The 13,704-nt window shown below is 44.1% G+C and overlaps 1 protein-coding gene across 3 annotated transcripts in view; it reads right to left on the bottom strand.

Annotated features, from left to right (window-relative positions):
• The window catches only part of agap3 (ArfGAP with GTPase domain, ankyrin repeat and PH domain 3), a 113,598-nt gene that overhangs the window by 56,751 nt on the left and 43,143 nt on the right, over positions 1-13,704 (bottom strand). For 2 of the 3 annotated variants that reach the window (XM_084546541.1, XM_084546542.1), the window contains exons 2-3: positions 5,142-5,200; positions 2,572-2,659 (exon numbers count right to left, since the gene is read on the bottom strand). In XM_084546541.1, the coding sequence (XP_084402667.1) occupies positions 2,572-2,659; positions 5,142-5,200 (147 nt within the window). Of the gene's footprint in view, positions 1-2,571; positions 2,660-5,141; positions 5,201-11,453; positions 12,595-13,704 lie in introns of those variants that run through there. The other variant, XM_084546540.1, reaches the window with a different exon arrangement.

Here is a 13,704-nt window from a genome sequence, read left to right as displayed (position 1 = left end):
CAAAGTCTAATTTATTCCAAACTGGTACGCTTCAGGTCAAACTTTGTCCACAGGATAGTAGTTGGAAGCTAAGACTTAGCACCCATGCAGCCTTGACTTTCTCTCACACTATCTTTTCTTTTTTTTCTTTTTTTTTAAATTCATATCTTTTCTAATAGAAATGCATTTTCCTTGCCGCTAGCAAAGCTGGCTGCAGATAAAGAAGAGACCAATGGGAGAACTGCGCAGTAAATTAGATTTTGCATATCATTTGAAAGGTTTGCGATCCTGTGGAGATTAAAAACATTCTAATGAGAAAGTTGCGGGGCTAGAGATGTCCCTGGGAGTGAAAACAGTGTCTTATGAATACCAAAATGTGCCGAAAGCAATTCGATGAAATTGAATAATGCACAGGAATTATCATGAAACATATCAAAAAGGAATTTATGCTGAATACAGCAGATGTCGAATAAAAGTACACCTAATACACTTGTCTAGGAAATTTCAAAAGCTACGACGTTCATTTAATTAAATCACAGAGATCATGCTGTTCAACCAACCTACTGAGAACTACTTCTCTCACGTCACAGAGGAGATATAAGGGCCACAGAGTAGCTGGGTCTTATAATTTTTAATAGGTCGACGGTATTCCTTTGTCAGCATGTAATACATATCCACTTGAGCTACACTTCCACCCTGTTAAGTCCACTTTAGCCCGCTTGGCAAACAGGGGATTCTCCCAGCCTTTTGCACAGGCCTGCTGGATGCTGGATGCTGGTTGTGTAACAGAGAGAGAGCGAGAAAGATTCATGAACCACCAGTCTGCTTCTTTTTTTTTTTACTGAAGTCACAGAGCTTTGGAGATTCAGACAAAGAGCTGAGAAACTATGCGCCTGTATGTTTGAATCCAGCCCTAAAAAAGCGACAAAAAGATGAGGAGGATCTCATTACAGAGTGTGAAAGCCCGGATCAGAACGATGCGGGGAACCAAAGATGTATCAGAGTTTGTATGGAAGCTGGCAGCACGTACACACGCGCCACAACAGATTATGGAAAGGGCTCTCAGAAACCAGCGTCTGTAATGAAGGCATACGGCTCGGGCGAAAACGTGGACGGAGCTTGAAGCAAACATTTCGGTTACATAATCATCCACGAGGCCGTCTTGTCTTTATTTAGAGCCGATACAATGCTAGGAGAAAGCCGGGGCTGTGAATAAATGAGACACACCAGCTCTTTTTCCTGGCACGATGGAAACAGATTACTTGAATCTGCGTTCGAGTTCAGCCTCACGTAAAAAAAGAGGCGTTTAATAACCTTGCACGTAGTCTACTGAGACACGGTGAGTTGGTAGGCATGGTTAACACGCAGCGAGCATACTCTGCTTACACGGAGGCTTAGACCTTGACACAGAGCCACAATCCAACGGAGCTCCATCCGGTGTTGCCATAGCAACACACCCCAGTACCTTTTTTCAGATATCATAGCGAAAGCCCAGGAACAAAACAAGCGAAGGAACAGCCACAGCTGAACCTTCCTCTGCTGGGCGATGCTTGTGCAGCGTGAATACTCGATATGGAGCAAGGCCAGTGTTAAAGCACACATGACACTAAGAGAGCTCGGGCAGCTGCTGCTGCTCGTGAGGCAGGTATGTCGTATCGCAGCAACCAGCAGCGGAGTCGAGGCAGAAATGTCTGAACCGACGCGTTTCCTTGATTACAGCATCAACATCCCTCGTTCTGTTTTTCCAGCATTTCCGCCACTGATTTCTCAAGGACTAATTAAGCTACGAGGATTTTTCTCCCTTGGTGCAGCAAAATGCCAGAAACTAATTATGCGCTTCATGTCTCATCCTCACTATAATTACACAAGAATGAAACACTGCAAACCCCTCAAAGATCAGCAGTTAACTCTGGGTTTGCCAACACCCTTTCACGCCAGAAGGGGGCATTCATGTTGATGAATTGAAAATATTAATTCAAATCACAGGGAGTGCAATAAAATGATAAGGGGTCATTTTTTTTGTAGATTGCAAATCCTGCACATGCCTGGGACTAAAAAAAAACAACAGTATTTTGTTTTATTTGTTATCTTCAAATACTCAATTTATTAGAAATATTATGCTTTGAAACTTTACAGAAGGAGAACAAAGAAAATTTATAAACTGAACTAAGCCAGTTATTAATCTTGGCCACTAGAAGCAAGACAAAAATCCAACACCAAACATTTTAATGCAAACTAATTAGAAAAATACTCTCGCAAGCAGCAAACAAACTAGCAGCATGCCTCATGTAAATATCCTAATACACTCCTCCTAATATGGTTATCCTTCTGCACAGTGCAGCGACGCCTGCCAACACGCTCGACTTTCTTCTGGAGGAAAACAAAGCAAAGCTAATTTACCAGCCGGCAGCTTCTTGTGTAACGTAAAAACTGCTTTTTGAAAACACGGGTTCACCTAATTTGTGAGGGGCTGACAACACAAGGTCAGCAACAGTGTCGTCTACAGCATATACTGCTTAATGAAGCTGTGAACATGCATATGCTGCGTTAATCTGCATTGTTGCGCCTGCACCTCATTCGGCGGACTCTTACCTTCAGGGGACTCCTCCTGCACGTATGTGCCCGTCAAGTACCGATGCACCAGGGCGGACTTCCCACTGGACAAGTTTCCCACAATACCCTGCAAGGCCAAGAGCAAAATACTGAGGTTATTGGTGACACGGTACATCGCTTTAAAAGAACATAATGGTGACCTGGGTCAAAAAAAAAATCTAGCACAAGGTTGTTTTACTTTGCAATTCTGAAGCTTTCAGTCTTTCTCAACTGCAGAGTCAAAAGGGTGTGTGTGTGTGTCTGAATTAAGTAAGTGCCTCGTGTTGACTTCAAGGCCAAATATGAACCTTTAAGCTCAGTAATAACAGCGTGGAAGGTTTTAGCCCCATTACCTGAAAACTGTTCCTGTCCGACAACAAACCTTTGGCCTATATTATAAAAGAAAAAGAAACCATTTCTTTATTTCTTTCGAAAAGTTTCTGTTTGGCTGGTTAGCATCAAATCTCGTCTTGAACGAGTTTCCTTGAATGCAACACTGGCTTCACAGTTGTCATTGTAATTCCCTCCGGCTGCAGCATTACCATAAGAGTTAGACATATAAACCAAAGGCAGACATTATTAGTAATATTAGTTCGTAACATATACACTTCAGGATACGGGTACTATAGCTCATCTTAAAACAACTTGGATTATATTTTATGCTATAAAAATACAAATGAACTGAACACAGTATGAAAGAGTCTTAATCATTTTAATTGCTGTGGATGGAAAAAGATCTTGATCACATTTACAGCACTTAAACGATCAAAACTATTCCTAAATCCAGAGATGATAAAGGTAGGCTGCGTGTGTCTAAAAAATCAATGTTGAAATATTAGTATCTGCCTCAAATATACCGCATTGATCAGGCTGTAATTACCGCAGAGATTAATGAAACTTTAACACGAAACAGAGAGATGACTCAGCTTCCACAGAGATTGCCTTTGCTTCTCTGTAAGAAGATTTGGACTGCAACCAGCTGCCGCCCGGAGGGTAGAGAATTAAACTTTTGGTGCACCTTTATGCGGCGCATGTTGACGCTCAAACATTTCGTGCTCTGGCCCTCTAAGGCCCCTGACATACGGTACACCGGTTCGGTTACAATCTTTCCCCTGCCTCCTCTCCCTGGCGTCTAGACCACAGCTGACTGCAGTGCCTTCAGGGCTGATGCATGATGGAGGGTGGGCTGATGATGCCAGCATGTCTGGGAAGAACAAAGGCTGCAACGTGCCTCATCCCCTCCCTCTCCTCCTACTCCACCTCTACCCACCATCGCCCTCTTCTTCTTCAGATCATTAGTGGGTGTGAAGTCAGGTATGGTTCTAATTATAGGGAAGTCTGAAGCACAAGAGAGAAGCTCCATTTAAGGCCTTTCCCAGCCCACCCTCTCTATATATGATATATATATCACGAGGCACCTCAGCAGAATAAAGTATGAATAAGCTCTGAGTTAGCAAAAGTTGTAGGCCGTGTGCTCTAAAAGCAATGAGTCAACAAAAATCTGACTTTGAATGTAGCCCAGATCCGGTGTTCCCGCTGGTTTAACTGTTTTCGGCTTTGTGACCTGCTGGTACACAGGCGTCATGAAATCAAAACGCCGCATCAGCACTAATCCACTACAAAACCTTCCCTCTTCTTTGCAGCCATTTAACTCTGATCAGGGCGATCAAAGGACGTCAGCGAAATAAGGTCTGACCACAGATAAGTCGTCGTTCCAAAATAAAAATACCATGAATTAGGGGTTTCTGTTCATTTCAGGAATCGTTTTGACCTCAGTTCCTTTCATTGTTGTTGTAGAATAAAAAAAATAAGAAGCAGATTTTTGCTGTCACGCTGAAAAGAGGCTCGTGACCGACTTCTTTTTTTAGCACGACCTTGTCGCCGAGCAGCAACTGTTTGAGAGTTTTAGACAGAAGCGATCGCTAGTTTGCGTCATTTAAATCAGTCTTTCCTGGGTCCATTTAGCAAAACCCTGTGTGGAAGCTGCCAATTAACACCTTGGAAACATAAAAAGAACAGACGCATTTACGCTTTTTGAAGCAAATAAAGCAAGTTGGTCTTTGAGCTCAATGTGAATTCCCCCACTTATTAATTCCATTGAAGTTTTTCCTTCTGCAAGGTGCCACAACAATGAATTAACCTAAGAGGGAAATATTATGTCCGCTGCAGCTTTTCAAGGCTGCTAGCCTTTTTGAGTGGAAGGCATTAGCTCATGTAAGGCCGGTAGTTGTGCACTTGGCAGTGGCTGCGTGTTGTGTGCGCTTCACTGGCGGGTGGGATCCGACCCAGGATGTGTCACCGGTCTAGCCCAAAACTGTCACTCATCCCGTGTCCTGCTGCAAGCTACCCTGCATCTCCATGCCAACGCATCTCATTAAAAATCACCTACTACTTGCCAGGGAAAAGTCCAGCCAGTTTCTCAAATGCTCCCTCTCATGTGAAATGCAAAACCAGTGTTACATGGACAGAACATGCTTTCCCACTGACATTTAAATCCATCAGCGAGATGGAGGCTCGGAAGGCGAAACGACAGTGGGACTGTGAGAAATAAAAAGAAAAACGTTACTCACCACTTTCAGCTCTGGCACTGACCGACTCAATGTCCATTCCTGGCTGTTGACGAAAGAGTCTGAAAAGACAAAGACAAATAAATAAATAATTAGCACTGAAACGTAATCTGTTTTATATTCCATTCGACCCCATTTATACATGCCATTAGGAATATTTCCTACTGGATGATGACATTAGAGCTACAGATTACAGACTTTCTGTAGACTCAGCAATATATTTTATTACAGCAATATAGATATGGCAAAGCTTATCTATAGACAGTTCGGGTACATTTTACCTACTCAGCTATCGATTAACGTTATGCATTTTTTAAGGGATGTTCATTTCACATTTTATTTCCTGCACGAGTTAACTACCAGTGGGATTGTGTCACAGGTTTATGGAGTTTAGTCTCCCGGATGTGAAAGTAGTTCACAGATATGGCCTTTCAGACGAGAAAACTTTGACCCTTGTTGGTGCAGTTTCCACGTATTATGTGATTTTTTTTTCACACTTTATTGGCTATAAAGTTAAAACACATACCAGCTGCAATGATTAATTAATAGTTAGACTTTTAAATAATTAATTCATAAAAAAAAAAAATAATACAAAAATTAGGGAGCATAAGGAAGTATATGAAAAATAGATATAGTGAAATATTGTCTTGGGTCAACTTTGTGCACTCGTGACACATTTCTTTTTATTAATGAAACAATTACCTGAGATAAATCTGCACGTTAATAAACAGGGGAATTAGTTGCAGTCCTAAAACTGATTAAAAAAACAACAGATCAATAGAGATTTTTCATCTCCTTGACTAATTTGTTCACTCTAATTCTATATTTGTTTTTTCATCAACCACACCAGAAAAAACTAATTGCGAAACACCTCTGGTTAGTGCGCTCTACGAAGCCATTTCAATATAAGGTTTCAACACAGTGCAATCGCCAAGTAAAGGGATTTGGCTAATCTAGTTTAAAAGCCAGCTATTATCGGGCTTCACTGCTCGGTTTTCCAGTGACATTTGGAGACTTTGTCTTGATAACAGTGCTTTGAAAAAGGGCAGTGGGAAAAAAAAGCACTAAAAAGAACAATACAAAGCCTTCACAACCAAAAACACACACACACACCACAACTCCACAAGCTGTGCCTGTTTCCCACAGAGATGGAGTACACGGCTATGTGTCATAACAGCTATTAGAACAAAGACCACCTTCCTGTTTTGGATCGTGGCTTTCTCACCATCTGAACCCCCCAAGAAGATACTATCACTAACACAGGAGTGCACACGCCAACCTGGTGACCCCCCTCTCCACATGGGCAAACCATAACAATTAAAGTATTCAGACGCTACCATTATACTAAGCCCGTTTGTTGCAAGAATAGTGGTTTCCCTTTGTACTGCAGGTGACGCTAATATGAAGAGAATGACAACACAAACAGTAAGGTAACCCCAGTTGATATATTGTTTCCATTTTCTCTCCAAAATATATGCTAAAAGCTTGGATGACTCATAGCCAAATAGCCCTGAGCCAGAAATTCCTTCACCTACCACAATTAGAGTAAAAAAAAAAAAAAAAACCCTGCTAAAATGTTTACTTATTTCTGACCTCCATTTACAAAGAGCCTCACGCTGGCCCCGGTGTCTCACTTATTGTGAGAGAGGAGGGAACAGTAGGGCCTTTCAGCGAGCATTGTGTGGAGCTGAGTAGTCTTTAAACAGCACGCCTCCCGTAAAGCCCTCCCAGTGTGGGTTTGACATGTTAGAACATGAGCGGAGACATCCTTCTGCCTCAGTTTTAAAGTGCAGGAAACTCCATATAAGTCGCAGCTTTGGCTCTGTTTTCCAGAGACCTCTTCTTTTTGTATGAATCAGATCTGTTCCGTGTATTTTACACAAATATAAAGGCATATATATTTGTTTTGTGTTGTTCCTCATGCAATTGGAGGGTTGATTGAAGGTAATAGTCACAAGTAGCAATTATACAAACACATTGCACGGTGCTGGTCTTTACCACTTGCTACGGCGACGTAGTAATGTTTTAAAAATGGACAAATACAAAATCCGCATCGTTTTTTTCCCACATTTTCCCAGTCTACACAGTGCTTCTCAGCGAGGGACGCGTTAAAACAAAGGCCAGAGCACAGATAACCATGCCTGCCAATTAAGTGTCATCAAAGGCCAACACAGAAATGGGGCAACAAGCACTGCATCTCATCAGAACAGCACATTCCTTTGTTGTTTAGGCTCAGAACAAAACCACTTTCTGCCTGTGCTACCCCAAGATTAAAAAGCAATAGGAGAAAGTTAAGGAATAGTAACACAGAGGGGGCTGTCGCCATCCTGTGTGTGATATAGTACAACTGGTCTGGTCCCGTCCTAAAAGAAGCAGCCCTAATTGAATCCATGTGCGCTGCGTTGCGTCACTCTTCAAATATGAGCATCCCCACATCACTGTGTCCCAGAAAGCCTATGGAAACGCAGAGCCGCAGCATTTGTGATGCTATAACAGAGGACAGCAGTGTCTTTGTTTCCGCGTTGGAAAACTGTGTTGTCAGCTTGTTTGTCAGGATTTTCACTTCACTGCTCGCGTCTGCTCAGATAAAAATGACCACTCAGTCGGAGGCTGGCGAAGCACAATCCACCAGAATTATTTCATTTCACGAGGAAGCGTAAACGCGAGTAGCAAGCCTGTGCGTGCGCCAGTTTGAGCGTGCACGCATACACATACACGCATTTCTACGTGCAGGGAATGTGAAGTGGTTTCTGGAATGAGAGGGGACAACCTTGAGGTCTAAACTTCCACTCGAGGTCTGACTGACTTTCCAACCGCGCTTTCCCACTGTCATAAATTACAGAGTGAGAATTTAGCTAGCAATTACTATTTCTACTCCAAAGGTTCGCCAACCCCACAGCCAACCGACATTCCTTGTCTGGTAACTTTTATCATGCAGGTCTTCACTAAATGGTCCTTTAGCATCTTCACACAGAAAACAACGCATTAAATGCTTTTATTATTGTTGTGCTAAGCTCCCAAACACCAGCCAGGTCATTCTATCAAAAGGAGGAAAGCGACAAATACAATCAGCAGAGAACAAGGTAAAAATCTTTATGCCATGCCCCTACTTAAGGCTCTTAAAGCTTTGTGTTGTCTGCAGACAGGCATTGATCGCCTCCCTGAATATAAATTGGACACCGTGGTTCAAACAGGATTCCCACTTTAAGCGAGATTTGCAAAATGGGTTTTTGTCTTGCAGTAAAACGCTGAGGTTGACTAACCCAATTCGTTGGGGTAGCAGAGGAACTTGTCAGAGGTTATCTTGGAATGTAGGAACGTTTTCATATATCCTGTATCTGTTGGATAAACTACTGCACTGGAGAACCGAGAACATTTGTAGTTCTTAAGCTTGGTTTAAAACTCCCACGGGATCAGGTATGTCCGAATCGTCCTATAATTGTGGTGCTATAGCGCTAATGGGTGACAAGTTAGCAGTGTTGAGTTTCTCTGTGTACTTCAAACAATGGGGACTGAACTGAGCAGCTCATGTTGAACAACAGTTACTTTTACTGAAATCACTGCAAAACGCAAAAGAAACACGGCGTCTGGGAAGGCAGTGTTTAGACAGAACAAGGGAGTGGGGATTTTAAATGTTTGCCACCGAGAGACGTGGGAGCAGTCTGCTTTGCTGCAACGTATCGATCCATTTCTGGGGAGGTGGCATCGGTATGACCGGACAGCATAGATCTGACAGAGAACATAAATCTGGCTTTAGAACTTCAGGTTGGTATTTTCACAGTAAAAGTAGAAACTTTGAGTGATGCAACCACCATTTTGTATGAACCAGTATGAACATCGGTGATATTATAAACAGCTCTCAACGTTAGCCTTACAAAAATGGAAGAAAGAGCTTTATTGGCTGGGCTTCATTGAAGCTATATGTCGTGCAGAACTAAGTGACAGTGCTACGCCAACCACCGGCCAGCTGTTACATCAATTCACAGTTCCTATTGGTGATGTGAACACCAGATATGCAGTTCTTGAGGAAGCTCCCCAGTGGGTAGTTACCTTCAGACAGTTCCCAGAACAGTTTGGTCCAAAAACCACCTTTGTTGTTACCAAAACCATGCAAAAGAGCAAGAGGATGAAAACAGTCAATCGTGAATCAAAAATCAATAAAGGTAATGGAGGACCTAGAAATTACTGAGCCCACCTCATACTTTCAGAGTTTGTAGACTTGTTGGGTGAAACCGTTTGTACAACAGCAGAACGCAGCTCAGCTACTGAAACACAGTCCTGAAGAACAAAATGTACTCAAGCTGAGATTTGCGGTGGCAGAAGAAGCTATGATACAGGTTTTATTCGGTTATTAACAGATTTCCCTCCGCTCCTGACCAGACTGTGTATGACTCAGTGATTTTTCAATATCTTGTAGTCTACCCACATGTCCTGCAGCAGGTGAGAGGGCATCCTCATACCGTTACTGTTTGTCCAACTTTCTTGGAGAGTGTCTGTTTACCTTGAGCATTACTTCCCACTGGGACTTCAGGCTCACCCACCTCTGCCGGTATGAGCGACATAAACAAATGCATCTTTTAAATTATTTTTCTATATATGCAGGCCTTTATTTTCCGAGCAGGCAGACAGATTCCTAATGCAAGGTAGAGCTAATACAGGTAACTGTGTTGGCAGAAATTCACAGGAAGGCGGTATCGAAAGTGACAGAGTGAATAAGAAGTACAGGGAATTTCACCCATTTGCGTCAGATTTAAGATAAAGGAACATGTGTCACACATGAGGGGAATTTTCTTCAAATTATCAAGAAAGCAAGTCAAGGCGAGTCCAAATAAATATGCATCACTGAGCGTTTCTTTGCCTGCTACATACATTGGCGAAACTAAAATGTATTAAGGAGTTCTGTCTACCGTCCCATTCCCAGCGTTTCAACCTCAACTAGATTTATGTGCACTGCTAACCTCTCCTCTAACCTGAAGACCCCCGTGAGCTCACATCTCAGCACACGGTTCACTGATTCACTCCGGGGTCTACAAGCACGACAGAGTTGCTTTGTTCAACCACAGGTGGGGGTGGGGACACCTCAAACTCCTCACCCAGATAAACTCCCATCCCCCCTAACCTGACCCACACGCCTGACAACAGCTTTTAGTGTGTGTATAGCTGGTGAAAAGGCTTCTGCTTTCTGGATTTAATTTAAGAACAAACACTTAGGCAGGTAGCGACAGGCGCAGAGTCCCGCCCAGGGCATTGAACACCTAACTACACTGATCGGCACACCTACATTCCTGCAGCCTGACCGACAAGCTCCACAGTGGAATAAATGGAGAAACACTAGTTGACGCTCCACCAAATAGGAATAGGTATCCATAGTAACAGGTCACACGAGAATACAAATAGACAAGAGATCAAGAGATCAGCCATATTGCCCCCTTTGTGAGCTTTATTTAGCATTAAAAAAACAAAATCTGCTTCTGTTTGACTTAATAAGAATGAAAAACAGGATGTGTGCAACCTGACATTGCTAGGGGTCATTAAGTTGTCACAGACGACTAATTAGGTCCCTGTGAGAAAGTGTGAAACTGGAGCTTGACGCACAAAACGTAGCAAATCACAGCCATTAATTCAGATAGTTACAAATATTTGCCTCTCCCTGCCTGCTCTTCCAGGCAACTGGACAAACACACTCCACTGTCAGAGTTAACCTTTAAACACAGTGCTTAAGTCTCTTTCTGCTCTTCCCATCATTATAGCACGTAAGCCCTCTTAATTTAGCCCTGCTAGACTGCCAAACGCATCCCTCTTACAGCCACTAACCGCTTTAATGCTGCTTCTTTAAGCTGTGTCTCTGTGCGGCCAGCGTTATCAATGGGCGGCTCAGAGGCAGTGCAAGGACTGCGTTACACCACAGTTGCCCCACTTTAAGCCAAGCCATTAGAAGTGTGTCCTTATCACTCACTGGTGATTTCAGTTTGCTGTACTCAACTACTCATTTACCAAACTTCAGAAACCTTATATAAGGCAGGCTAATTGCTGTGTAAGTGCGTACAAACAGGAGGTTCACACATGAAAAACACTGGAGAAATAAAGTACCCAAAATAGAAATTCCAAAAGGACCCGCTGGAACCAGACGTTTTTGAATGCCATCCAAACTCACTATTCCCCACATGGTTTTCATTTCCCTGTACCTCTAAAAAAATGAAAAGAAGAAAGTAGACTCCAGCATTTCTCTTGAGCTGCAACTTTCTGGGCAGTAAGTGAGGGGCTGTAAATGAGAAGTGAGAGGACAAATAAATTCGGCAATCTTGCAGGTCTTACCTTGACCTTTGTGGGAGTCAATGCCTGACAGAGTCTCTATGGTGACTGGCTGTGACTTATTACTCCCCGTTTGGGGATATTGGCCACTACTGTCTTTGCTCTGGGGTGGCTGGGATTCACATTTGCCACTGAATGGCTGCTCTTTCCTCCTGAAACGGTTCACTATGAGCTGCCATATGCTTGGTTCTTCCTCAACTGGTCTGGAAGACAGTTTTGTTGGACAGAGGGGTACTTCCATAACCTTGACCTTTCCCTTGCTGTGGTAATGAATGTAATGCATGCCCCCATCTTCTGTCTGCTCACTGGAAGTTGGAAGCGCTCTTCCTGTGAGGTAAGAGAAAGGTCGTGGAGGCGTTGTTGTCTCCTCAGAAGCACTTTCACACTCCTTTGAGTCCTCCCCAGACCCAAGATTAATTTTGTCCCGTGGCCGATTCCTCCTGATTCGCATACTCAAGCTCCGCCTTAAAGAGCTCAGTGTATTTTTTGAAGCATCAGATTTGCTGAATTTAGGAGGAGACTTTGTATCTTTGTCACCGTCCTTCTCCTTGCTTGTGTCTTTAGGTGTTTTTCCAAACAGCCTCCAGCGGAAACTCCCTTTGAGAAACCCTCCTCCATCGTTCCCTGAGTGGTTGCAGCTCCTCTGGCTGTCGATCTCATCATCAGAGCCCCTCTTTCTTAGCTCTAGTACTGTCATACTGACAGGCCTGGGCCTTGAGTTCCTCTGGAGGCCCCTGAGGGCCACCTCTGGAGGGGCTGACGGCCGTTGAGCCACAGCAGAACTGAGGCCATCCACTGCTCTCAACTCAGCCTTCCTGCTCCTGTACTGCTGGTTTGTTTCCAAAATGCCTGCCCTTTTAAAGGACTGCTGGGTCTGGGGCTCTGACAGCGCTGTGCCTGGGCCTGCCAGCATGCAAACACTCCTGGGCCTCCGCAGCCGTCTTTCTTGTTCAGGTTGAGTATCTTTTTCTTGCTTGACTGGGTCGCCATACATGCTCATCGCTCTCCTGCCCGACTGGGCTTCATCTTGACGCGGCCTTCGTAACACAGCCCGAGGCAGAGAGCTATGTCCTGTAACAGTGCCATGATCCCCGATGAGAAATCCTTTAGCATGGATGGTGGCAGAGCATAGCGTTGAGCTCCGAGTGCGTTGCTCCCGGGTGCTGGTCTCAACTGTTGACTCTACCACGTCTCTATCATGTAGTGAGGAGTTTCCTAAGTTCTTGGAGGGTTGTTTCACAAACCTGTCAGTCCTCATTTTTCCCTCCACCTCCTCCAGCTCCTCCTCATTCTCCTCCACAACTACCTCCTCTCTTTGCCTCCCAGCCCTACCCGTGCGGCTCAGGGAGGGCCACCTGTCGAGCTCCTGTCGTGCCCTGCCCAGCCTGGGGCTGTTATCCATTGGCACCAGGCTAATTAATTCTCCCTTTGACTGGTACTTCTCCACCAAGGTGTGGGTGACCCGGCCCATTGCCACCTCTGACACAGATGCATCCCCCTGTGTATCTTTCAGGACTACAGAGACGTGGTAAACTGTTGTCTCCTGCTGCTGTTGGTCAATAGCTGTACTCCTAGGAGTCGCATCCACAGTCCCACTGCTGAGGAATAGCATCGCACTTTACTCAAACTGATTCATAGATACATCCTCGTTCACTCACAAAAGCAAGCGTGTAGTGCAGGCCACTGTTCACATTCTGCCCGAGAGTCGAGATTCAGCTCATAAAGTCCTGCATCTGAGGACTAAATTCCTGTGCCAGGCATAATCCTTCACCTTTGACATGTGAAAAAAGACTTCAAACAAGTTAGTGCAAAGCCTCGCTGCCACCTGCATCCTCTGGCTCCTTTACTCAGCCGACTCAGACACGCATAGAGATGGTAGCTGCTTTCTCTCCACACGGTAACAAATGTCCTGTGTGAGCAGATGTACAAAAGAAAAACAGGTTCACCGCTGCCTATTCTGTAACAAAGCCCTATCTGTAATAGAAACAAAAGTTACAACTTTAAAAAAAAAATGAATCATCCTTCCTCTTTGGCAAAGTTGCGAGCTGTGAGCAATCCTTGTTGTTGGCGGTGCAGACAAACCCCTTAATCTCTGAGCTCTTGCCATGCAGAGCATGAGGGAGTGTGTGTGTGTGTTTGAACTTTCAGCTGCCTTCCAACCCCCGGACACATGGAAAACAAGGAGTGGATCCCAGGGGCATTAAACACGCCCTCTTGATTTCTCCAGAGCTGCCAGTAGCCCAGAGAGACATAA

This window comes from Chelon labrosus (genome assembly GCF_963514085.1).
Source record: "Chelon labrosus genome assembly, chromosome: 6".
NCBI classification, from domain to species: Eukaryota; Metazoa; Chordata; class Actinopteri; order Mugiliformes; family Mugilidae; genus Chelon; species Chelon labrosus.
Note: the sequence above shows the minus strand (reverse complement) of the source record. Positions and strands in the feature narration are given on the sequence as shown.